Genomic DNA, 25,751 nt, shown 5'->3' with positions numbered 1-25,751 from the left:
ATCGGAGGACATGGGTTCTAATCCCGGCTCTGCCACTTATCTGCTTGTGACCTTGGGCAAGTCACTTCATTTCTCTGTGCCTCAGTTTCCTCATCTGGAAAATGGGGATTAAGACTGGGAGCCCCAAGGTGGGACAACCTAATTACCTTGTATCTCCCCCAGCACTTAGAACCCTGCTTGATATGTAATATGTGCTTAACAAATACCGTAATTATTATTAATATTATCAGTATAATCCTGGCCCACAGTGTCTCTGGGAGTTAGTAGCTCTTCCCACCTTCAGAGCCTTATGGAAGGCATATCTTCTCCAAGAGGCCTTCCCCACCTAAGCCCTCATTTCCCCTTCTTCCTCTCCCTTCTGCGTTGTCCTTGCTCTTGGATTCGCGCCCTTTATTCACCCCTCCCTCAGCCCCTCAGCACTTGTGTCCATATCCATAATTATGTATTTCTATAAATGTCTGTCTCCCCCTCTAGTCTGCAAGCTCACTGTGGTCAGAGACCATATCTATCAACTCTATTATATTGTACTCTTTCAAGTGCTTAGTATAGTGGTCTGCACACAATCAGCACTCAATAGATATGATTGATTGATTGGCAGCCTGCTTGATTGACAGCTGTGGACTGGAGTTACGGCCTGTTTTCCAACTCCGCTCCCCCGCCCCCTTTCTCCGTCTTCTCCCTTCCCTTCCCCCTCCTGCTTCCAGGGAGCCAGGACTCCTCGGATTCCCTGGAGTTGGCCAGGGAGGCAAGAAATTTGAGGGGCAGACCTAGGAGTCTTGGAGTCCCCTTCTAGACCGTAAACTCACTGTGGTCAGGGAATATATGTGGTATATTGTAGTGTACTCTCCCAAGGGCTTAGTATAGTGCTCTGTACACAACAAGCACTCCATAGATGAGATTGACTGATTGATAGGAGTAGGAAAACCTAGAAATACTCTCCGAGAAGGGTTGGATTCACCCTCCTGAGGGCTTGGTACTATTTGATTTTGAAAGGCTTTGGTTGCCTTGATTCTATTTATTGCTATTCTTGATTCTATTTATTGCTATTGTTCTCGTCTGTCCATCTCCCCCGATTAGACCGTAAGCCCGTCAGAGGGCAGGGACTGTATCTGTTACGATTTGTACATTCCAAGCGCTTAGTACAGTGCTCTGCGCATAGTAAGCGCTCAATAAATACTATTGAATGAATTGAATGAATGACTGGTGTGCAAACTTTTTAAAAAATTTTTGAATCTAGTAGATCACAATTGTATTATGCATCCAACACAAAGCAGCTCTGTGGGTTAATAATAATTATGATATTTGTTAAACACTTAACTATGTGCCAGACACTGTACTAAGGGCTGGGGTGGATACAAGCAGATCAGGTTGGACGCTGTCCCCGTCCCACGTGGGGCTCACAATCTCAATTCCCTATTTACAGATGAGGTGACTGAGGCCCAGAGAAGTGTAGCGACTTGCCCAAGGTCACACAGCAGACAAGTGGCGGAGCGGGGATTAGAACATTTTAGACTGTGAGACCATTGTTGGGCAGGGATTGTCTCTATCTGTTGCCCAATTGTACATTCCAAGCGCTTAATACAGCGCTCTGCACACAGTAGGTGCTCAATAAATATGATTAAGTGAATGAGTGACCTTCTGGCCTCCCCAGTCCGTGCTCTATCCATTGTGCCATGGATTCTTTTCACTCCCTAAATTACGAATATAGTTTGAATTCCAAATTGCCTACTTACTTAGAAGAGTGGTAATAATAATAATGTTGGTATTTGTTGAGCGCTTACTATGTGCAAAGCACTGTTCTAAGCGCTGGGGGGATACAAGGTGATCAGGTTGTCCCTCGTGGGGCTCACAGTTTTAATCCCCATTTTACAGATGAGGTAACTGAGGCACAGAGAAGTAAAGTGACTTGGCCAAAGTCACACAGCTGGCAAGCGGCGGAGCCGGGATTAGAACCCATGAGCCCTGACTCCCAAGCCCGGGCTCTTTCCACTGAGCCACGCTGCTCACCTATCCCAAACCCTAGATCATTAAGGAAAATTCACATCATAGAATTATGACTTGGGGGAGCCCCCTACTCACTTTAGCCTGAGGCCTTCAACTGCGGCTCCTAAAACGCCATCCTCCTCTGGCCCCGGTCTCTGATACCGGGGGTTCCCCCTGAGTGGAGCTTGACCCCCCCCCAAATCGGGTCTTCTTGTCTACCCGTTCACTCTGCTTATCTTCTGTCTACCTCAGCGCTTAGCACGGTGCTCGACACACAGAGAGTGTGCTTAACAAATATCCCAATCATAATTATCACCAGGTTGAAATTCCCCATCTATTTGTTCAGAGCAGAGTCACATCCACAACTGAATTTCCTGAAGAAAAATGACCTTCAAAGAATACGCGGGGCCTAAATGGCGAGGGAAGCTTTAAAAGCTGAGGAGCTGTTGAGGCCGCGAAGCGCAATGTTTCATTCACTCGGACTTTCACTCCTCGAGGGCAGGGATTCATGCCTACCGTACTCTCCAAAGCGCTCAAGATGCTGCTCTGCACACAGTAAGCACTTAAGAAATACAACTGATTGATTCCTTGGAAAAGCATTTTTCTGGGAAATATCGGCTCGTCTTGCTTCTACTGAAAACATTTCTCTGGGCAGTGTTGGCTTTTTTCTCTAAATTAAAAAAAAAAAAATCAACCTTTTTAAAGGCGACTTCTAGTCCACCACTAGAACATTTCAGCCCCGGCTGCGGAGACAAAAATAAAAGCCAAGGTTTTTCCATGTCGCGTTTACCTGCATTTATTTACGTCATCCTTGGGAATGTATTTCCTGTTGGGTTACTTTGATCCCCGTAACTCCAGCAGTATGGACTATTCCAAGAGCAAGAACTATTGTTTAAATGATCACAGAAAGTCCTTGACTTTGTCCTGGCTCTGGAGCATTGAGAGTCAGCGAGATTTCTGAATATTTTGATGGCTTAGCCGTGAATGTACACTAAGTCTTTAAAATACAAAATCACAGTGGCACCAAAAAAACAGTTTCGGTGCTTTTATGGGGCAAAAAGTCATTTTCTGTTCTAAAACCCACATCGGACAGCAAACATGGAAAAACCAGTAGGCAGCCTCATACTCATAGCTATTTGCTAAGCACTTACTACGTGACAAGAGTTTGGGGAAACTGTAGAAGCAGATCCGGAAAAAGCGGTGCGGGCTAATGAATAAAAAACCTGGGGCTTTGAAACCAGAGGACCTGGGTTCTAATCCTGGCTCCACCACTCACCTGCTGTGTGAACTTGGGTGAGTCACTTCACTTCTCTGGGCCTCGGTTTCCTCAATTGTAAAAGCTGGACATCAGTACCTTCTTCTTCCTCCTATTTGATTCTGAGTCCCATGTGGGATAGCTCACAAGTGTCCCACCTAATGAACTTGTATCTACCCCAGCGTTTAGAACAGTGCTTGACATATAGTAAGCGCTTAACAAATACCCTAAAATAATATGCTGGTATTTGTAAGCGCTTACTATGTGCAGAGCACTGTTCTAAGCGCTGGGATAGATACAGGGTAATCAGGTTGTCCCACGTGAGGCTCACAGCCTTCATCCCCATTTTACAAATGAGGTAACTGAGTCACAGAGAAGTGAAGTGACTTGCCCACGGTCACACAGCTGACAAGTGTCAGAGCTGGATTCCGAAACCCATAGCCTCTGACTCCCAAGCCTGGGCTCTTTCCACTGAGCCTTGCTGCTCAAAGGTCTCTGTCCCACAAGGGCTCACATTCCAAGGGGGAGAGTCCCCAATTTTTACAGATGAGGAAATTGAGGCCCAGAGAAGTGCAGTGACTCGCCCAGGATCATTCAGCGGGCAACTGGCAGAGCCAGTCCTTTGCACAGAGGGTTCTGCACATGGGAAGTGCTCAGTAAATACTATGGACTGCTATATATTGCTATAAAAAAATATATAGGTATTGAATTGTTCCCATGAGCGATGTACACCTGGATTTTCATAGCCAACCCCTATGATCCTATTTCGGCCCACCCCCTTCACTACTGTTCCTCTAGACTGTAAGCTCATTGTGGGCAGGGAATGAGTTTACCAATTCCATTAGATTGTTCTCTCCCAGGTGCTTAGTACAGTGCTCTGCACCCAGTAAGCACTCAATAAATACAATAGATTGATTGATTGATTGATTGATTGATTGTTGCATGCTGTCTTAGTGGGGTTTTGCTCCTTTGAAGGACCTATCCTCCAGGAAAACCCAAATGCACGTTTTAGCAGAGGGACCCAGCGGGGGTTGTTTATTAATAACGATAATAATAATAATGGTATTTATTAAGCACTTAGTCGGTTCTCCCCCGATTAGACCGTAAGCCCGTCAAACGGCAGGGACTGTCTCCATCTGTTGCCGACTTGTTCATTCCAAGCGCTTAGTACAGTGCTCTGCACATAGTAAGCGCTCAATAAATACTATTGAATGAATGAATGAAAAAATACTATTGAATGAATGAATGAATGTGCCAGGCACTGTAACTATGGTATTTGTTAAGCACTTATTACGTGCACTGTTCTAAGCGCTGGGGAGGATACAAGGTGATCAGGTTGTCCCCGTGTGGGGCTCTGTCTGTCCGTCTCCCCCGATTAGACCGTGAGCCCGTCAAACGGCAGGGACTGTCTCTATCTGTTGCCGACTTGTTCATCCCAAGCGCTTAGTACAGTGCTCTGCACATAGTAAGCGCTCAATAAATACTATTGAATGAATGAATGAATAAATACTATTGAATGAATGAATGAATGTGCCAGGCACTGTAACTATGGTATTTGTTAAGCGCTTATTATGTGCACTGTTCTAAGCGCTGGGGAGGATACAAGGTGATCAGGTTGTCCCCGTGTGGGGCTCACAGTCTTAATCCCCATTTTACAGATGAGGTCACCGAGGCCAAGAGAAGTGAAGTAACTTGCCCAAAGTCAGCCAGCTGACAAGTGGTGGAGCCGGAATTTGAACCCATGACCTCTGACTCCCCAGCCCATGCTCTTTCCACTTAGCCACGCTGCTTCTCTAACAGTAGTGAATGGGGGTGGGCCAAAATAGGGTCATAAGGGTTGGCTATGAAAATCCAGGTGTACATCGCTCGTGGGAACAATTCAGTACCTATATTCATTCAATAGTATTTATTGAGCGCTTACTATGTGCAGAGCACTGTACTAAGCGCTTGGGATGAACAAGTCGGCAACAGATAGAGACGGTCCCTGCCGTTTGACGGGCTTACGGTCTAATCGGGGGAGACGGACAGACAAGAACGATGGCGATAAATAGAGTCGAGGGGAAGAACATCTCGTAAAAACAATGGCAACTAAATAGAATCGAGGCGATGTACAATTCATTAACAAAATAAATAGGGTAACGAAAATATATACAGTCGAGCGGACGAGTACGGTGCTGTGGGGATGGGAAGGGAGAGGTGGAAAAGCAGAGGAAAAAGGGGAAAAAGAGGGTTAAGCTGCGGAGAGGTAAAGGGGGGATGGCAGAGGGAGTAGAGGGGGAAGAGGAGCTCAGTCTGGGAACGCCTCTCGGAGGAGGTGAGTTTTAAGTAGGGTTTTGAAGAGGGAAAGAGAATCGGTTTGGCGGAGGTGAGGAGGGAGGGCGTTCCAGGACCGCGGGAGGACGTGACCCGGGGGTCGACGGTGGGATAGGTGAGACCGAGGGACGGCGAGGAGGTGGGCGGCAGAGGAGCAGAGCGTGCGGGGTGGGCGGTAGAAAGAGAGAAGGGAGGAGAGGTAGGAAGGGGCGAGGTGACGGAGAGCCTCGAAGCCTAGAGTGAGGAGTTTTTGTTTGGAGCGGAGGTCGATAGGCAACCACCGGAGTTGTTTAAGAAGGGGAGTGACAGGCCCAGATCGTTTCTGCGGGAAGATGAGCCAGGCGGCGGAGTGAAGAATAGACTGGAGCGGGGCGAGAGAGGAGGAATACCTATATTCAATTCACCTATACCTATATTCGATTCACTGTACTAAGCACTGGTTTGGACACAGTCTCTGTCCCACATAGGGCTCACAGTCTCAATCCCAATTCCACAAAAGAGGTAATTGAGACACAGAGAAGTGAAGTGACTTTCCCAAGGTCACACAGCAGACGAGTGATGGAGTCGGGATTAGAACCCATGACCTGAGTCCCACACTGGTGCTCTTTATTGCCATTGTTCTTGTTCTTGTCTGTCCGTCTCCCCCGATTAATAATAATAATAATAATAATGTTGGTATTTGTTAAGCGCTTACTATGTGCAGAACACTGTTCTAAGCGCTGGGGTAAACACAGGGGAATCAGGTTGTCCCACATGGGGCTCACGGTCTTAATCCCCATTTTACAGATGAGGGAACTGAGGCACAGAGAAGTTAAGTGACTTGCCCACAGTCACACAGCTGACAAGTGGCAGAGCTGGGATTCGAACTCATGAGCCCTGACTCCAAAGCCCGTGCTCTTTCCACTGCGCCACGCTGCTTCTCATTAGACCGTAGATTAGATTAGACCGTAGATTAGACCGTAAGCCCGTCAAACGGCAGGGACCGTCTCTATCTGTTGCCGACTTGTTCATTCCAAGCGCTTAGTACAGTGCTCTGCACATAGTAAGCGCTCAATAAATACTATTGAATGAATGAATGAATATCCACTAGGCCTTGCTGCTCAGAGCCCCTTTTTCACGATGCTGTCTCCCCCTCAGCCCCCAGTCCCTGCACCTGCATGCCTGGAGCAAGAGAGGTGAGATTTACAGAGAGAAGGAGACAGCAATTTGGCAGCCGCAGGAAGAAGCAGCGAGGCACGGGCCTGGGAGTCGGAGGACCTGGGTTCTAATCTTGTCTCCGCCACTTGTCTGCTGTGTGCTCCTTTTCTCCCACTCCCTTCTGTGTCACTCTTAGAGTTGGATTTGCACCCTTTATTCACCTCTCCCTCAGCCCCATAAAGCTTATGTACATAGCCGTCATTCATCTATTTATATCAATGTCGGTCTCCCCACCGATAATAATAATAATGATGGTATTTGTTAAGCGCTTACTATATGCCAAGCACCGTTCTAAGCACTGGAGCACTGGGCTGTACGTACGTCGTGGGCAGGAAATGGGTCTACCAATTCTGTTGTATTGTACTCTCCCAAGTGCTTCGTACAGTGCTCTGCACATTGTAAGCACTCAATAAATATGATCGATTGCTTGACTGATCGTGAGCTCTTGTGGGCAGGGAACGTACCTACAAACTTTGTTTTCTTGCATTCTCCCAAGTGCTTAATACAGTGCTCTGAACACAGAGAGTGCTCAAATAAATAGGATTATCTGTTCCACCCTGTTGTCTACCCCATTAGACTGTAAACATCTTGAAATTAGGGGAAAGTGCCTTCAGTTTTTGTGGTAAGTTCTCAAGTTTCCCTACCTACCTCCAGTATGCCCTACTGCAAGCGTGTAGCTCAGTGCTTTGGGAAAAAAAAGAAGGATTGTGCAAGCAGATTGGAGAGTGAGTGGAATTACTATCAGTAAAGCTTGAAGGAGATGGACTTTGAGTTGCGATTTTAATAGAGGAAAGACAGAATTAGGGTGGCTAGAGAAGAGAAGGGTCCGGGGGGGAGGAAAGATGATGAGAGAAGGGAGAAATAATTCTACTGCTGGTGGAAATCAGTTTGGCAAAATAGCCCAGTGCTTAGAATAATGCTTGGCACATAGTAAGCCCTTAACATGTGCCTTTATTAGCAGTATTAATGTGATTTCAGCTATTAGTCTCCATAGTGAAAAAATTAGGGAAAGTTCGGATGGCATCACAGTCCGGGGAAGGTAGAGAGTAAAAATTTGGGTTTGGAATTTAGAAGCATTTACCAATCGATCGATGGTATTTATTGAGTGCTTACTGGGTGCAGAGCACTGTACTAAGCGCTTGGGAGAGAACGATACAACGGAGTTGGTAGACACGTTTCCTGCCCGCAACAAGCTGACAGTCTGTAGGGGAGGGGGGTGACCAGCAAGGGAAGGCAAGAGGTGCCCCGGGGAGCCCACCAGGACTGTAACACCACTTGGGTGTATTTGGGTATGGTTTCTTATCTTTATCATGGGTCTCCATCCTTTTGTCTTTCAGGCTTCGGTATTTAGGGTTATGCCTTTGAGTGCCCAGTGTAATTGTGTGCGTGGGTGTGTGTGTGTCTGTGTGTGTGCGTGGACCCTGTCTACCCCCAAGAGACTCCCAACCCCCTCAAGGTCAGAGACTGTGTCTCCACCCCCCTCTCACCCCCAGTTATCAATTGATCAATCGATAGTATTTATTGAGGGCTTACAGCCTGCCGAGCACTATAATCAATCGATGAATGGCAGTTGCTCTGTGTGGCTAGGGAATGTGTCTGTTATATTGCACTCTCCCAAGCGCTTACTGCCGTGCTTTGCACACAGGTTATTATTAAGGGCCGTCGAGTCGTCTCCGATTCACAGCGACTCCGTGGATATACCGCAACCATTCTAACGGTTCTTCCGTTATGGTTGTAATGGTCTCTATCCGTTACACGTTGAGAAGCAGCATGGCTCAGTGGAAAGAGTCCAGGCTTAGGAGTCAGAGGTCATGGGTTCTAATCCCGGCTCCGCCGCTTGTCAGCTGTGTGACTTTGGGCAAGTCACTTCACTTCTCTGAGCCTCAGTTACCTCATCTGTAAAATGGGGATTAAGACTGTGAGCCCCATGTGGGACAACCTGATTGATTGCCTTGAATCCTCCCAGTGCTTAGAACAGTGCTTTGCACATAGTAAGTGCTTAACAAATACTATTATTATTATCCATCTTGCTGCGTGCTTCGCCTGATGTCTTCCCACTTATCCATCTTGCTGTCTGCTCTTCCATGGTTTTCCCTGGACTTTTCCTAGCATTATTTGTCTTCTCCAGAGAATTAGTCCTCCTGATTAAGTGTCCAAAATCTGGTAATCTAAATTGAGTCATTTGGCCTTCCAAAGACCACTTTGGTTTAATTTGCTCCAAAATCCATTTGTTTGTTTTTCAGCCATTCCATGGTAATCTCGAAAGCCTTCTCCAACACCATATTCCTTCTCCAACACCATATTTCAAAAGAATCGATGTTCTCTCTATCCTGTTTTTTCACTGTCCAGCTTTCAGATCCATCCACTGCCACTGGAAACCCCGTAGAGTTGATACAGGTAGCGCTCAGTAAATAGGATTGATGGCTTGAGCAGTGTCTGGCTGCAGACCTCTGTACTGAGTGCTCGAGTGAGCGCAATGCAACACAAGTGCTTGGTACAGTGCTTTGCACACAGATAGCGCTCAAAAAATACAGTGGATGGATTGAGTGCTGACTGGCTGCAGAGCACCACAGTGAGTCCTTGGGCGAGTGCCCTAGTGTATGAATTACATATTTGTAATTCTTTTAACTTATATGAATGATGTGTATATATCTATAATTCTATTAATTTATACTGATGCTACTGACGTCCGTTTACTTGTTTCGATGCCTTTCTTCCCCCCCTCTAGACTGTGAGCCTGCTGTGGGCAGGGATTGTCTCTATTTGTGGCTGAATTGTACTTGCCGAGCTCTCAGTACAGTGCTCTGCACACAGTAAGCGCTCAATAAATTCGAGTGAATGGTTAAATGAATACTGCAATGCAACACAAGCACTTAGTACGGTGCTTTGCACACAGGTAGCGCTCAATAAATGCGACCGATGGATTGAGTGCTGACTGGCTGCAGAGCACTGTACTGAGTGCTCGGGCGAGTGCGATGCAATCCTGCAATGATTATGCTGATGATGATAATGGCGTTTGTTGAGCGCTTACTATGTGGAAAGCACTGTTCTGAGCGCTGAGGGGGATACAAGGAACTCAGGTTGTCCCACATGGGGCTCACGGTCTTCATCCCCATTTTACAGATGAGGTAACTGAGGCACAGAGAAGTTAAGTGAACGCCCAAAGTCACACAGCTTGCAATCCAAGCAGTCGTACGTGCTCGGGCTTTGCGCACAGGTAGCGCTCAATAAATACGACCGATGGATTGAGTGCTGACTGGCTGCAGAGCACTGTACTGAGTGCTCGGGAGAGTGCGATGCCATCCTGCAGTGCAACCCAAGCGATTGGTACATGCTTTGTGCTTTGAGAAGCAGCGTGGCTCACTGGAAAGAGCACGGGCTTTGGAGTCAGAGGTCATGGGTTCGAACCCCGGCTCTACCACTTGTCAGCTGTGTGACTTCGGGCAAGTCACTTAACTTCTCGGTGCCTCAGTGACCTCATCTGTAAAATGGGGATTAAGACTGTGAGCCCCACGTGGGACAACCTGATTCCCCTGTGTCTACCCCAGCGCTTAGAACAGTGCTCGGCACATAGTAAGCGCTTAACAAATACCAACATTATTATTATTATTATTAGGTAGCACTCACTAAATTCTGATTCTCTTCCCCTCTTCAAAACCCTACTTCAAACTCGCCTCCTCCAAGAGGCCTTCCCAGACTGAGCTCCTCTTCTCCCTCTACTCCCTCTCCCACCTCCCCTTCACCTCTCCACAGCTAAACCCTCATTTTCCCCTTTTCCCTCTGCTCCTCCCCCTCTCCTTTCCCATCCCCTCAGCACCGTACTCGTCCGCTCAACTGTATATATTTTCATTACCCTATTAATTTTGTTAATGAAATGTACATCGCCTCGATTCTATTTAGTCGCCATTGTTTTTACGAGACGTCCTTCCCCTCGACTCTATTTATCGCCATCGTTCTCGTCCGTCCGTCTCCCCCGATTAGACCGTAAGCCCATCAAACGGCAGGGACCGTCTCTATCTGTGGCCGACTTGTTCATTCCAAGCGCTTGGTACAGTGCTCTGCACATAGTAAGCGCTCAGTAAATACTACTGAATGAATGAATGAAATTGGATGGCATGAACACTGTGGGTGGGCCCGATCCCTGCCCTGAAGCAGGGGGCCGAAGAAGGCGAGAAGACCCTCCCTGCGCGGCGGCTCACCTTCGCGTGAAACAAAAATTTTTCACTCTTGGCTTCAAAGCTGTCCATCCCCTTGCCCCCTCCTACCTCACCTCCCTTCTCTCTTTCTACTGCCCAACCCATACACTCCGCTCCCGTGCCACTCACCTCCTCACCGTCCCCCGTTCTCGCCTATCCCGCCGTCGGCCTCTGGCCCACGTCCTCCTGCTGTCCTGGAACGCCTTCCCTCCTCACCTCCGCCAAACTCACTCTCTTCCCCTCTTCCAAGCCCTACTGAGAGCTCACCTCCTCCAGGAGGCCTTCCCACACTCAGCCCTCCCTTTCCCTCTGCTCCTCCTCCCCTTCCCATTCGCCCTCCTCCCTCCCTCTGCTCTACCCCCTTCCCCACCCACAGCACTTGTGCATATTTGTATATATTATTTATTACTCGATTTTATTAACGATGTGCATCTACTGATGATTCTATTTATCTATTTTGATGGTGTCGATGCCTATTATTTATGTTGTCTGTCTCCCCCTTTTAGACCGTGAGCCCGTTGTTGGGCAGGGATGGGCTCTCTCTGTTGCCCAATTGTCCATTCCAAGTGCTTTGGACAGTGCTCTGCACAGAGTAAGCGCTCAATAAATATGAATGAATATATTATTTATTACTCTGTTTTATGCGTGATGATCTATTTTGATGGTATTGATGCCTGACTATTTGTTTTGTTTTCTCTCTCCCAAGTGTAGACTATGAGCCCACTGTTGGGCAGGGATGGTCTCTCTCTGTTGCCCAATTGTACACTCCAAGCGCTTAGGACAGTGCTCTGCACAGAGTAAGCGCTCAATAAATACGATTGAATGAATGAATATATTATTTACTACTCTATTTTATTCATGATGTGTATATATTGATGATTCCATCGATCTATTTTGATGGCATTGATGCCTGACTATTGTTGTCTCCCCCTTTTAGACCGTGAGCCCGTCGTTGGGCAGGGATGGTCTCTCTGTGGCCCAATTGTCCATTCCAAGCGCTTAGGACAGTGCTCTGCACAGAGTAAGCGCTCAATAAATACGAGTGAATGAATGTATTATTTACTACTCTATTTTATTCATGATGTGTATATATTGATGATTCCATGGATCTATTTTGATGGTATTGATGCCTGACTTTTGTTGTCTCCCCCTTTTAGACCGTGAGCCCGTTATTGGGCAGGGATGGTCTCTCTCTCTGTGGCCCCATTGTCCATTCCAAGCGCTTAGGACAGTGCTCTGCACAGAGTAAGCGCTCAATAAATACGATTGAATGAATGAATGAATGTATTATTTATTACTCTATTTTATTCATGATGTGTATATAATGATGATGCTATCGATCTATTTTGATGGCATTGATGCCTGACTTGTGTTGTCTCCCCCTTTTAGACCGTGAGCCCGTTGTTGGGCAGGGATGGTCTCTCTCTCTCTGTGGCCCCATTGTCCAATCCAAGCGCTTAGGACAGTGCTCTGCACGAAGTAAGCGCTCAATAAATACGATTGAGTGAATGAATGAATGAGTGAGTGAGTGAATGAATGACTGACTGACTGGGGCCGGGAGCGAGGCGCGGGCCGTTGCCCGTGGCAACCGGGGCCGCCCGGCGCGAGGCGAGGTGGGCGGGGCCGGGTTCTGCGCATGCGCGGCGGCCTCGGCCCACCGCCCTCCCCCCCGCCCGCGGCTGGGGAATCTCCGCTGACGTCAGCGTGACGTCATCGGCGCGGAGTCGGGAGGTCGGGGCCGCTAATCCCGCCTCGGGGCTGCCGGGTGACCTTGGGCAAGTCGTTTCACTTCGCCGGGCCTCGGCCACCTCATCTGCCAGAGGGACCCCGCGCCCCGCAGGGACTCTGTCCAACCCCCATTGCCGCCGCCCGCCCGCCCGCCCGGCGCTCCGCCGAGGGCCTGGCGCGCAGTAAGCGCCTCACAAAGGACCGCGGCGATTACTACGGCTACGGGCGCTGCCGCCATATTGATCGAGCGGCGGAGGGGGGCGGGGGGGAGGGGAGGGGAGGGGAGGAAGGGGGCGGGGCCGGGCGCGCGAGGGGCAGGAGGAGGGGGGCGCGGGGCAGTAGGCAGGGGGCGGGGCCGGGGCGCGAGGCGAGCAGGCAGGGGCGGGGCCGGGCGCGCGAGGCACTAGGCGTGGGGCGGGGCCGGGCGCGCGAGGGGGGGGGGTCAGGCTGTCAGTCAGGGGCGGGGCCGGGCCCGCGGGGCCGTCAGGCAGGCGGTCAATCAGCCCGTCCAGGGGGCGGGGCCGGGCGCTCGAGGCACTCGGTGGGGGGGGCGGGGCCGGGCGCGCGGGGCCGTCAGTCAGTCGGGGGGCGGGGCCGAGAGCGCGAGGCCGTCAGTCAGTCGCCCGTCCGTCAGTCGATCAGCCCGCTCAGGGGGCGGGGCCGGGCGCGCGACGCACGAAGGGCGGGGCGCGCGGGGCCGTCAGTCCGTCCGTCGGGCGGGGCGGGGCGGTGGGGGAGGTGTCGTTGCGGGAGGGCGGTGCGGGGGGATGTTTGGGCGGGAGCGGCGGTGGCGGCGGTGGCGGCGGCGGCGGCTGGTGGTGCCCGCGGCCCTGGCCCTGCCCCTGGCCCTGGCCCTGGCCCTTGGCCCTGCCCTGCCCTGCCCTGCCCTGCCCCTGGCCGCGGCCCTGCGGGTGCGGGTTCCCGCGGGCTGCGGGGTCCGCGGGCGCTGAGGGGCCATGGTGCCGCTCGCCCCTCCGGAGGATCCCTGGCAGCACAAGATGGACGGGGCCGCCCACGGACACGGAGCCGGACACGGAGCCGCAGTCGGAGCCGGACCGGGCGGCCGGCCGGCGGCGGGGGGCCCGGGCGAGGTGAGCCTCCGGGGGGCTGGGGGGGGGGTGGGGTGGGGGGGGGCCCGTCCTTCCTCCCCCTCCCCTCCCCCCGCCGCCCCCCCCCCCACTCCCACAGACGGTCGGCGCCCGGTCCGAGCCGCTCACTACGTGCCCGGCTCTTTTCTGAGCGCCGGGGGCGGGGGGGACACGGGCACAAGGTCGGCCCACGCGGGGCTCGCAGCCCGCACCCTCCCCCCCCCCTTTTAATAATAATGATGACGATGGCATCTGTTAAGCGCTTACTCAGTGCCGAGCAACTGGGCTAAGCGCTGGGGGGAGACAGGGGGAGGAGGTTGGTCCCAAGCGGGGCTGGCAGGCTGCACCCCTTTTAATAATAATATAATAATAATAATGATGATGGTGGCATCTGTTAAGCGCTTACTACGTGAAAGCACTGTGCTAAGCGCTGGGGGCAGACGGGGGATCAGGTCGTCCCAGCGCTGGGCTCGCAGGCTGCACCCCCCCTTTTAATAATAATAATGATGATGATGATGGTGGTGGCATTTGTTAAGCGCTCACTACGTGCCAAGCACTGTGCTAAGCGCTGGGGGGAGACAGGGGGAGGAGGTTGTCCCACGCGGGGCTCGCGAGGCTGCACCCCCTTTTAATTAATAATAATGATGATAATGATGATGATGATGGTGGTAGCATTGATAAGCGCTTACTACGTGATAAGCACTGTTCTAAGCGCTGGGGGGAGACAGGGGGAGGAGGTTGTCCAAGCGGGGCTGGCAGGCTGCACCCCCCTTCTAAAATAATAATTAATAATAATAATGATGGTGGTGGCATCTGTTAAGCGCTTACTATGTGATAAGCACTGTTCTAAGCGCTGGGGGGCAGACAGGGGGATCAGGTCGGCCCACGCGGGGCTCGCAGGCTGCACCCCCTTTAAATAATAATGATGATGATGGTGGCATTTGTTAAGCGCTTACTACGTGCCAAGCACTGTGCTGAGCGCTGGGGGAGAGTCAAGGCGATCAGGTTGTCCCACGTGGGGCTCCCAGTCTTCACCCCCATTTTACAGATGAGGTCACCGAGGCACAGAGACCTGAAGTGACTGGGCCAAAGTCACACAGCTGGCAAGTGGTGGAGCTGGGATTAGAACCCACAACCTCTGACTCCCAAGCCCAGGCCCTTTCACCTGAGCCACGCCGCTGTTAGGTGCCAAGCACTGTGCTAAGCGCCGGGGGGGATAGAAGGTCATCAGGTTGTCCAAAATGGGGGCTCACAGTCTGCACCCCCATTTTAATGATAATAAGGGCATTTCTTAGGCACTTAGTATGTGCCAAGCACCTTTCTAAGCGCTGGAGAGGATACAGGGTGATCGGGTTGTCCCATGTAGGGCTCACGGTCTGCATCCCCATTTTAATGAGAATAATAATAATAATAATATAATGGCATTTGCTAAGCGCTGACTACGTGCCAAGCTCTATTCTAAGCGCTGGGGGAGATACAAGGTGATCGGGTTCTCCCATGGGGGGCTCACAGTCTTCATCCCCATCTTAATGATGATAATAATAACCATCATGGCATTTGCTAAGCGCTGACTACGTGCCAAGCTCTGGTCTAAGCGCTGGGAGAGGTAAAGGTAGTCGGGTTGTCCCATGTGGGGCTCACAGTCTTCATCCCCATTTTACAGGTGAGGTCATTGAGGCCCAGAGAAGTGAAGCGGCTTCTGCCCAAGGTCACCCAGCTGGCTAGCGGCGGAGCCGGGATTAGAACCCACCACCTCTGACTCCCAAGCCCGGCCTCTGTCCACGGAGCCGCAGCGCTTCTCGTACAGTCCCTGCCCGCGGCGAGCTCACCGTCTGCGGGGGGGGGGGGGGGGGAGATGGACAGAAACACGAATCAACAGACATCGTAAATAAAATAAAATGAACAGATAGAGACATAAGTGGTGTGGGGCGGGGAGAGGGGGGGAAGAGCAAAGGGAGCCAGTCCGGGGAGATGTGGAAAAGCGGGGCTCGGTCTGGGAAGGCCTCTCGGAGGAGATGGGCCTTCGGTAGGGCTTGGCTCCCCTCTTAATAAGCGTTAATAATGATGGTATTAAGCGCTCACCGGGCGCCAAGCGCCGCTCTGAGCGCCGGAGCCGATCCAAGCTAATCGGGTTGCCCCACGTGGGGCCCACAGCCTCCGTCCCCCGTTGGACAGATGAGGGGGACGGGGGCCCAGAGGAGTGAAGCGACTTGCCCGAGGTCTCGCTGCGGACAAGTGGCGGAGCCGGGGTTAGAACCCGTGATCTTTTGACTCTTGCCACGAGGCCGCCGCTTTCCCCCCCGCCGTCCTCTTGCGGGCGCACTGATTTTCCTCTCCTCTCCCCCGGATCCAGGTGCCCCGAAGGGTCGGGGGGGAGCTTCGCCCCACGCTGAAACCACTCCCCAGGCGGCAGCCCCTCCTCCCCTGCACCCCCTGGGGGGGGGAGGGGGGGTCTCCCCAAAATGTAATGGGGATCCCTCCGTCTTTACACGTGACGTGAAACAGAAGCCCAGACTCCCACCCCCTGGCCGGTGTCCGGCCCCACTGGGCTTGGGGTCAAGGGCGGGCATAGGGCACTCTCCCAACCACCACGTGGCGGGCAGGGATCGTCACTTGTCCTTTCCGCCAGCGCTTAGTACACGCTCTGCGCACAGTAAGCGCTCAATCAATACTATTGAATGAATGACCACCGGGTCCAGGGAATGCTTGCCCCTAGCAGTCACCCCGTCAGTACTACTGAGGCACAGTAAGTACCACCAAGGCCGGGGTGGGGATGGGGGGGGAGGTGACCTCCGACCCGTTCTGCCCCCTCCCCCCCGGACCACCCCGAGGTCCAGGGGTGGCGAATGGAGGCCGGGATGGGGCATCCAAGCGGCGACGGAGGGCACGCGTCCGTTGCCGTTCGGTGGAGCCGCTCGTGCCCGCCCCGGGCGCCCGGAGGGGCCGCCCGCCCCCCTCCAACCCCGCTCCGCCCGCCCTCCGAACACCGACCGGATCGACGGGGTTTTCCGGCCCTTCCCGGCAGATGCGTTCCGAACGGGAGCCGGGGGCCGGGAAGGGAGCCTCGACGCATGAATATTTAATCCCCGTCTACTGGAAATGAAGTCAGAGATGGCCCTCAATCGGGTGTTCCGTAGTCCCCAGATGGGCCCCGCTCGCCCAGCCCGCTAAAGCGCCGGCGTCTCTGTCTTGCGAGTGCATGAAAAAGTAATGCCGAAAGGCTTCATTTGTTCCTTTTGGCATCGGTTGCCCGGCACACCGGGGCTCCGAGCGAATGCCCTCATTCGGACGGGGCTTCCGTTGTCTCGTACTCCCCCCCCCTCGCCGCAGGCCTTTAGTTCGGTGCTCCGCCCCTAGTAAGTGCTCAGAAAATACCAATAATTGACTGATTGACCGTGGGGAGTTGGTTCTCAACAGGCCCTATCTGCCAGGCGATGAGGATTGCTAAGTTCCTGGAAAAGACAAGCGGTCATTAGTAGCGAGTACCTGTTATTAGGGGGGATGATGGTGTATAAAGGATAAAAATGCTCTAAGATGAGGGGCGAGAAGACGGCGAGGCCCGGCCATCCAGCGGCACCCGGGGCGTTTCTCCTGTCGTGATCTCTTCCGGTGTTGTTTCCGTGCGCTGTGGTGACCGGGGGTGTGTGTGGGGGGGGGGGGGGGGCTGTCTCTCTGACATATTTATTAGAATACGCCGTTTGAATGTTGCAGTGATTCACTACAGAGTCACAGTCTCCATCCTTAAGTACTTGCGGGGGAAAAAAAAAATCCATCGGGAGTAAAATAAAGCATGTGGTCGACGGGAAGATAGGGTTTTTGCCGTCCTAAAAACAGTGAGGATTGGTTAGATCTACCTCTGCAGTTTTAAGGATTGTAGTCCGGAAACTCCTGGTGACTCCCCCCCACCCCCAGTGGCGCCTTTAGCGGGGCTAGAATTTAAAGCGATTTTTGGCTTCCTGGAATCAGAGGAGTATCTCTGAGCAAATACGGTTTTACTTTCTAATGCTGGATTCCGTGGACATATTTGCTAATGTTATTGTCTCCAGAAGTGCGGTACTCTAGTTTGGGTAAGATATTTGTGTCCCTCTATCATCATTCGGTAAACACCCAGTCAAAAGCTGGCTTATAAAGCCCAGGGTTTTTTGTGTTCTTTTCCCCACGGCATACGTATTTTACAGTCAGACCTGCAGCTGCATTTCAAGACTAAAGATTATAACTTCTTCCTTCACACTCTCTCTAGAATCCGCCTCTTTCTCTCCATCCCAACTGCTGCCCTGCGGGTCCAGGCACTCCTATCCTGACTCTGCTACTGTGTCACTCTCTTCGCTGACCTCCCAGCCCCCAGTCTCTCCCCACTCCAGGCCACATTTCATTCAGTTATATTTCTTGAGCGCTCACTATGTGCCGAGCACTGTACTAAGCGCTTGGAATGGACAATTTGGCCCCCGATAGAGACGATCCCTGCCCGTCGACGGGCTTACGGTCTAATCGACTTCGCTCTGCCGCCCAGATTGTTTTTTCTAAAAATCTGTCGGGTACATGTCCCTCCACCCCTCAAAAACCTCCAGGGGTTGCCCATCCACCTCCGCATCAAATACAGACTCCCTAGTAGCGTCGGCTTTAAAGCTGGCAATTCCACTGGTTTTTTAAATGCGATTTTTTTTTTTTAGTATGATTTGTTAAACACTTTCTTTGTGCTAGGGACTCCAGTAGGGTGCCGTAGATGCGTGATAATCCCGTTGCCACAGTCCCTATCCCACCTGGGGCTCAGTCTCAATCCAGTGGTATTTGTTAAGCGCTTACTATGTGCGAGGCAGTGTCCTAAGCGCTGTGGTGGTACAGCGATTCGGTTGGTCCCACGTGGGGCTCTCAGTCCCCATTTTAACAGATGAGGTAGCCGAGGCACAGAGAGGCGCTGGCCCCGAGGTCACCCAGTTGCAGGTGGCGGATCCGGGATTAGAACCCAGGTGCTTCCCGAACGCCCAGGCCCCGCGCCAATAGCCACGGCCCCGCTGCTCTGCCCTCCCTACCTGGCCTTGCCGATTTCCTCCGCGGTCCAGCCCGAACACTTACTCTTCTACTGCCGACTTAGCGTACCCCGAACCCGCCTGTCCTGCTTCTGACCCTTTGCTCACATCTCCTCGGGTCTGGAACTCCCTCCCCTTCATATCGTAGAGACCCCACCCTCCCCACGTTTCACAGGTCAACTAAAAATCAATTCTCCCCCTAGAAATCTTCCCTGATGAAAGCCTCATTTCTCGCAGCCTCTCCCCATCACTTTCTGCATCAACTTATTCATTCAGTTCAGTAGTATTGAATTGAGCGCTTACTGTAATAAGGTTGGTATTTAGTAAGCGCTTAGTCTGTGCAGAGCACTGTTCTCTGTGCAGCAGCACTGTACTAAGCGCTTGGAATGGACAATTCGGCAACAGATAATAATAATGTGGTATTTGTTAGGCGCTTACTATGTGCAGAGCACTGTTCTAAGCGCTGGGGCAGATACAGGGTCATCAGATTGTCCCACGCGAGGCTCACAGTTAATCCCCATTTTACAGCGACGGTAACTGAGGCCCAGAGAAGTGAAGTGACTTGCCCACAGTCACACAGCCTGACCAGTGGCAGAGCCGGGAATCGAACCCATGACCTCTGACTCCGAAGCCCAGGCTCTTTCCACTGAGCCACGCTGGAGACCATCCCTGCCCAGTGACGGGCTCACAGTCTAATCGGGGGAGGCAGACGGACAAAACAAGGCAACATAATCACGATAAACAGAATCGAGGTACCTTGGGTCCGTACCCCTAAGCACTTGGATCTTCACCCCGTCAGCATTTCATTCGGTAGTACTTACTGAGCGCTTGCTATGTGCAGAGCACAGTAACTGAGCGCTTGGAATGGACAATTCGGCAGCAGATAGAGACATCCCTGCCAATAACGGGCTCACGGTCTAAAACGGGGAGACGGACAACAGAACAAATAGTCAGCCATCACTACCATCAAAATAGATAAATAGAATCCTAAATATATACGCATCATGAACAAAACAGAGGAATAAATAATATATTCATTCAATCGTATTTATTGAGCGCTTACTGTGCGCAGAGCGCCGTCCTAAAGCGCTTGGAATGGACAATTTGGCAACGGATAGAGACCTTCCCTGCCCCAATAACGCGCTACGGTCCTAAAAGGGGGACCAGACGACGAAACAAAACAGAACAAAACAGACAACATCAAGATAAATAGAATCATGGAATATATACCTCATCAACAAATACAATAATAATAATGTCGGTGTTTGTTAAGCGCTCACTATGGGCAAAGCAGTGGTCTAAGCGCTGGGGATACAAGGTGATCAGGTCGTCCCACGTGGGGCTCGGGGTTTTAATCCCCATGTTAACAGATGAGTAACTGAGGCACAGAGAAGTGAACCTACCCCAAATAAATAGGGTAATAAATGACATATAGAAATATGCACAGTGCTGAGGGGAGGGGAAGGGGGAAGAGCAGAGGAGCTCTTGGGGCCATAAGCAAGGTAATTTCAATTTCCTACTTAGTCACCCTTATACTCTGCCACTCCCTAACCTATATAATTTTAAGGTCTCTCAGCCCCACAAGGCTGTAAGGGTTCCTGAGGGCGGGGATCGTGTCTACCGCCTCCGTATTATACGCTCCCAAGCTTGGCGCTGTGCTCGGCCCAGAGTAAGCACTTAGTAAATGCTACCGAAGGACAGGAAATGGAACGGAATGACTGGTTTTCAGCAGATTGCTTTGGGTGCGGTGAATCGATCAATAGTATTTATCTGGAGCTAAGCACTTGGGAGAGTGCCCGAGCAGTTGACACCCACCCTCAATGGAGTCTGTCGGGAGGAGACACGTAATTACCAGGTGAGGGAAAAGCCACCAGATTCAATAATAATAATGTCACGACAATGACTGTGGTAACTTGTTAAGTGCTTAATAGAACCTAGAGAGCAGCATGGCTCAGTGGAAAGAGGCCGGGCTTGGGAGTCAGAGGTGTGGTTCGAATCCCAGCTTGTCAGCTGTGTGACTCTGGGCAGGTCACTTCTCTGTGCCTCAGTTCCGCCTCATCTGTAAAATGGGATGAAGACTGTGAGCCTCATGTGGACAACCTGATGGCCCTGCCCAGCGCTTAGAACATGCTCTGCACATAGTAAGCGCTTAACAAATACCAACATTTTTATTATATATGAATACATGTCAGACACTAGTCTAAGTTCTGAGGTGGGTACATGCGGATGGTTTGCACACCAGACCCTGTCCCACATGGGGCTCCCAGTCTCAATCCCCATTTTCCAGTGAGTAGCCGAGGCACGAGGCTGCGGCGTGGCTAGAGAGCGGCGTGGCTCAGTGGGACAAGAGCTACGGGTGCTTGGAGTCAGAGGTCATGGGTTCGCCCATCCCAGCTTCTGCCACTTGTCAGCTGTTGGTGTGGGCAGTCACTCTACTCTCTGTGCCTCAGTTACCTCATCGGAAAATGGGGATGAAGAGCTGCGAGCCCCCACGGTGGATCCTACCCTGATTTCCTCTGTGGGGCCATCTCCAGCCGCTTTAGAAAAGGGCCCTTGCTACATAGTAAGCGCTTAATTCAAAATGCCAAACATTGCCTATGGATTTATGATTATTATTATTATTAAGTGACTTGGCCCAGAGGGTCACACCAGCCGGGACAAATTACGGATGCCCTGGGATTAGAACTCCAGGTCCTCCTGACGGCAAACCCGGTGCCCTATCCACTGGCCATGCTGCTTCTTCTTGAATCTCCTTCTCTGATTGAAAGATATACCTCAATTCTCTGGGGAGTGTTGGCAGCCGGGGGAGAGGGTCTGAGGAGCTTAGCGGGTGGGGACTGAAGTCATAGGCTCTGCAGGAGGCGGGGAGAGGAGAGATTAGTCTGAGATGACTTCTTGGAAGAGATGTGATTTATAAAGTTATAAAATTTGGAAGCATATCAACTTACCAAGATATTCAAAAGCGTGTTTCCCCTAATCCGCTCTCGTACGGCCGGTTGGTTTGGCGCGCTCCAGAGGGCCTCGCCTGTAAAATGAGCCACACGTGTATGTCGGCGTCGGCGCCTGTGAGGTTTAGTCTGATGGATTGCGGGACCAGATTTCCACGGAGCCGAGGCAGGGTAAACCACCCATTTCAGCTGTCACCCCAATAAAACGTTCACCAGGGCCTGCGCCTTCTCGCCGAACAGATGCTTTTCTTGCAAAGCTCGATTGTACAGCTCAGGGGGTTTGGAAAGTAGAATTTAGGACTTCCTCACTCCTCTTGCTTGGATCGAGGTGGTGTATATTCTTGGGAATAATGAATATTTTCGACGTGTCGTGCCCAGGAGTTAGCACATCTTCCAAACTTGGGCCCTGGAGCCAAATGGCCTCCCGGGCCTTGCCTTTGCCGGAAAAGTGGTCAACCGGCAATGGAGCTCCTACTGAGTAGGGAGTAACACGCACTCCCTGCCTTGGTGGAGCTTTCGCTCAAGCGTGGGAAGCGGACGGGCATCGATCGTCAGAGTGGCTTGAGGTGGAGTGAGAAACCCTGTCAAACTCACCCTTGTATTCTTTTCCTGGGTTTAGTACGATGCTTTGCAGCCAGCGAGCACTTAATAGATCCTCTTACTACTACTGCTGTCAATCGGTGGTATTTATCGAGGGCCAAGAAATGCCAGTAAGAACAAGGCTACGTAGAACGGCTGGTCACTGAACACGTGACTTTACGCAGACGCAGAACTTCTGAGCCCAGGTATTGGTGTAAGCGCTGAGGAGAAGCAGCGTGGCCTGGTGGAAAGAGGCCCGGCCTGGGAGTCCCAGGCCCTGGCTTCTAAGCCAGGCTCCATCACTTGTCTGCTGGGAGACCTTGGGCCAGTCACTTCACCTGCCCGCGCCCCAGTTCCCTCATTTGCAAAAAAATGGGGATTCGGTACTTGTTCTCTCTCCTCCTTAGCCGGTCGTTACCTTGGTGTGAGCCCGGACAGGGATTATCTCTATCTGTTGCCGAATTGTCCATCCCAAGCGCTTAATCCAGGGCTCTGCACATAGTAAGCGCTCAATAAATACGATGGAATGAATGCATGAATCTTACCCGGTGTTTACTGCAGCTCTTGGCACATAGTAAGCCCTTAACAGATATCACAATTGTGGTTCTTTTTAAGGACATCTGTCAGGCTGCTGGGAATAGGGAAAGGCTCCCTTAGAGAGGGCAGGATTTTAGGAGGGCTGAGGGAGAGTTCCAGGCATAGGGAGGATACAGCCATTTTGCACCTGTTCCTTGCTTATTCACCCACAGACAGCCTTGGTCCTCCGAATGGGTCGACTCTCTTCTCTCCACCCCCCTCCCCGCCCCACACCCATACAAACGCACAAGTACACACTCATTCTCTCCCTCCTGCCCTCTGTCTCTCCCCCGTGTTGGTGCTTCCCCATCCGCAGGATCATCTTTCCCGGCTCTTGATTGCCTGCCCCCCTCCCCAAGACCGTAAAGTCCTTGAGGTCAGGGGATCGTGCCTTTTAAGGGATAATAATAACCGTGGTATTTAAGCACTTACTGTGTCCCGGGCACCGGACTGAGCGCTGGGGCGGATTACAAGCAAATCCGGTGGGACACAGTCCCTGTCCCACGTGGGGCTCACAGTCTCGATAATCCCCATTTTACAGATGGGGTCACTGAGGCCCAGAGAAGAGAAGTGACTTGCCCGAGGTCTCACAGCAGACAAGCGGGGGAGCCGGCATGAAAACCCTCGACCTTTTGACTTCCCGGCCTGGGTTCTGTCCACTACACTCTTGGGCGCTCCTAAGCATTTAGTGCTGTGCTCGGCACACAGCGGGTGTTCGGCGATTTCCGACGAGTTCTAAAAAAAATGTGCTATTTGGGGATGAAAGTAAAATGAATCTGTTCACCTTTCCCCACATCTCCATCTCTGACATAATGCTTAATTTCTGTAAATCTCTTTAGCTCGCCACTTTCTTTCCGTAGCTGACAACCCAACTTCTGTCCTCTTCTCCTTTCCATTCTCTCTCCCTCCCCGTCCTCTTTCTCCCCTCTCTCCCTGTCCTTTTTCCTCCCTCTCTCCCTCTCCTTCACCTTTTGCCGCCTTTTGTTTCACCTGGCTGTTTACTGTTGTCAGCAGAGAGCGGCTCTGGTCGTAGGCTGCCGGAGGAAAGTTTCCCAGAGGGACTTGAGGGCTGGGGGAATTGGGAGCCAAAGAGACGTAGGAGAAGCAAAAAGCAGAGCGTGGGGGGAGAATGAAAACTCCTTGTGAGCCGGGATCGTGTCTGCCAGCTCTATTATATTGTACTCTCCCAAGTGCTCAGTCCAGTGCTCCGCAAACAGTAAGCGTTCAGTAGATACCACTGACTGATCGAGAGCCCCGGGACCTGTCACCCGAGAGCGGGATGGAAGGAGGAATTGGAGGAGGGAAGGGTGAGGACGTCTCGGCTGGGAGCAGATCTGACAGCAGTGGTGTAAAGACCGGTCTCTCTGGGAGGACGTGGCCAAAATCACGTGGCCTCAGGGCTTGGTCGTGGAATGGTTTGGGGATGTGCAGGGCACGGGTTGTTTTGAGGCGTAGGACCCGAAGGCAAGGTACCTTGATCGTTCCGTAATAAAAACTCAGAAGGTGAATTCCTTCCCTGAAATTTAGGGATTTTAAAATTCCCTACAACTGGGGTTGTGATAGTGTATATGGAATGCCCAGTCAGTGCTCGGGGAGTACAGGCTAAGAGATTGGAGAAGCAGCGTGGCGTAGGGAAGGAGCACGGGCTTGGGAGTCAGAGGACATGGGTTCTAATCCCGGCTCGGCCCCTTGTCTGCCGGGACTTAGGGCGAGTCATTTCACTTCTCTGTGCTTCAGTTACCTCATCTGGAAAATGGGGATTAAAAGTGTGAGCCCCGCTTGGGGCAGCCTGATTACCCTGTATCTTCCCCAGCGGTCAGAGCAGTGCTTGGCACATAGTAAGCGCTTAACAAATACCATTATCATTATTACATAATAATTATAGTATTCGTTATAATACTATGTGCCAGGCACATAGTAAGCATGTAACGAATGCCATTATTATTATTATCGTTATGAGATACCCTCCCTGCCCATGAGGAGCTTATTCTTCAGTGGGGGAGACGGACAGGAAAAGATTTACAGGGAGGGTAGTCAAGATGAAAAGTTGGACGTGAGTGCCGAGGTTCTGTTTAAGGTCATACCTGAAATAAGTTGAAGTTAGTGCTAGAGATGGATGGCACCTGAGTTGTTATGACTAAGGGAGCTGGAATTAATCGATAGAGGTGGGATTTGAGGAGGGTTTGGAACTTGGGGGGAGATGCGGTCCATCAAATTTGGGTGCACAGGGTTTTCCAAACTTGAGGGAGAGGGTGTGAACCGGGAACAGCGTTGGGAGAGTTTGTTTGTTTTTTCGCGGTATTGGTTAAGCCCTTACCATATGTCAGACACTGTTCTAAGTGCCGGGGTGGGTACACGTTGACAGTGAGGGAAAGTTTCAGTCGCGATTGGGAGGAATGAAGACCGAGTCAGGGAGTAGTGGGTGAAGAGAGCGGAAAGGAAAGGGGTGGGGGCGGTTAGGTGGGCGCCGAGCCTCGAAGCCCATCGTAAGGATTTTTGCGTGAAGCGGCGGGGCGCGAGAAGGCAGTGGGAGAGGAGAAAAGAAGAGACGCCTGCCGGCGCCGTTTGAGGAAGATGACGGATGCCGTAGGTCGGACTGTGGATTGGAGACGGGGAGAGGCTGGAGGCAGGGAGGCCAGCGTGGAGGCCACGAGCTTAGTCCCGCCGCAGTCTGCCGGGCAGAACTCGGACCAGGGCGGCGGCTGTTGCGATGGAGAGGAAGGGACGCGTCGGGGAGGTGGGTGTGGGAAGACCCGGCGGGAGGGAGACGGAGACCGGATCTGACCGGGGAAAGATAGTGAGGACTCGAGGGTGATCCCGAGGGGACGGGGCTCTCGGCACTGGGAGAGATGGCAGTCGGA

General features: G+C 51.9%; 1 protein-coding gene across 4 annotated transcripts in view; it reads left to right on the top strand.

Moving 5' to 3' along the window:
* Positions 1-13,559: 13,559 nt before the first annotated feature.
* Positions 13,560-25,751, top strand: part of RPS6KA6 (ribosomal protein S6 kinase A6) — a 91,231-nt gene continuing 79,039 nt past the window's right edge. For 3 of the 4 annotated variants that reach the window (XM_039912312.1, XM_029067204.2, XM_029067202.2), the window contains exon 1: positions 13,561-13,763. In XM_039912312.1, coding sequence (XP_039768246.1) covers positions 13,629-13,763 — 135 coding nt within the window. In that variant the 5' untranslated portion in view covers positions 13,561-13,628. Of the gene's footprint in view, positions 13,764-25,751 lie in introns of all 4 variants that reach the window. The other variant, XR_003760460.2, reaches the window with a different exon arrangement.

The sequence above is a fragment of the Ornithorhynchus anatinus genome, chromosome 6 (genome assembly GCF_004115215.2).
Source record: "Ornithorhynchus anatinus isolate Pmale09 chromosome 6, mOrnAna1.pri.v4, whole genome shotgun sequence".
Lineage (NCBI taxonomy): Eukaryota > Metazoa > Chordata > Mammalia > Monotremata > Ornithorhynchidae > Ornithorhynchus > Ornithorhynchus anatinus.
This window is presented reverse-complemented; position numbering and strand designations above follow the sequence as displayed.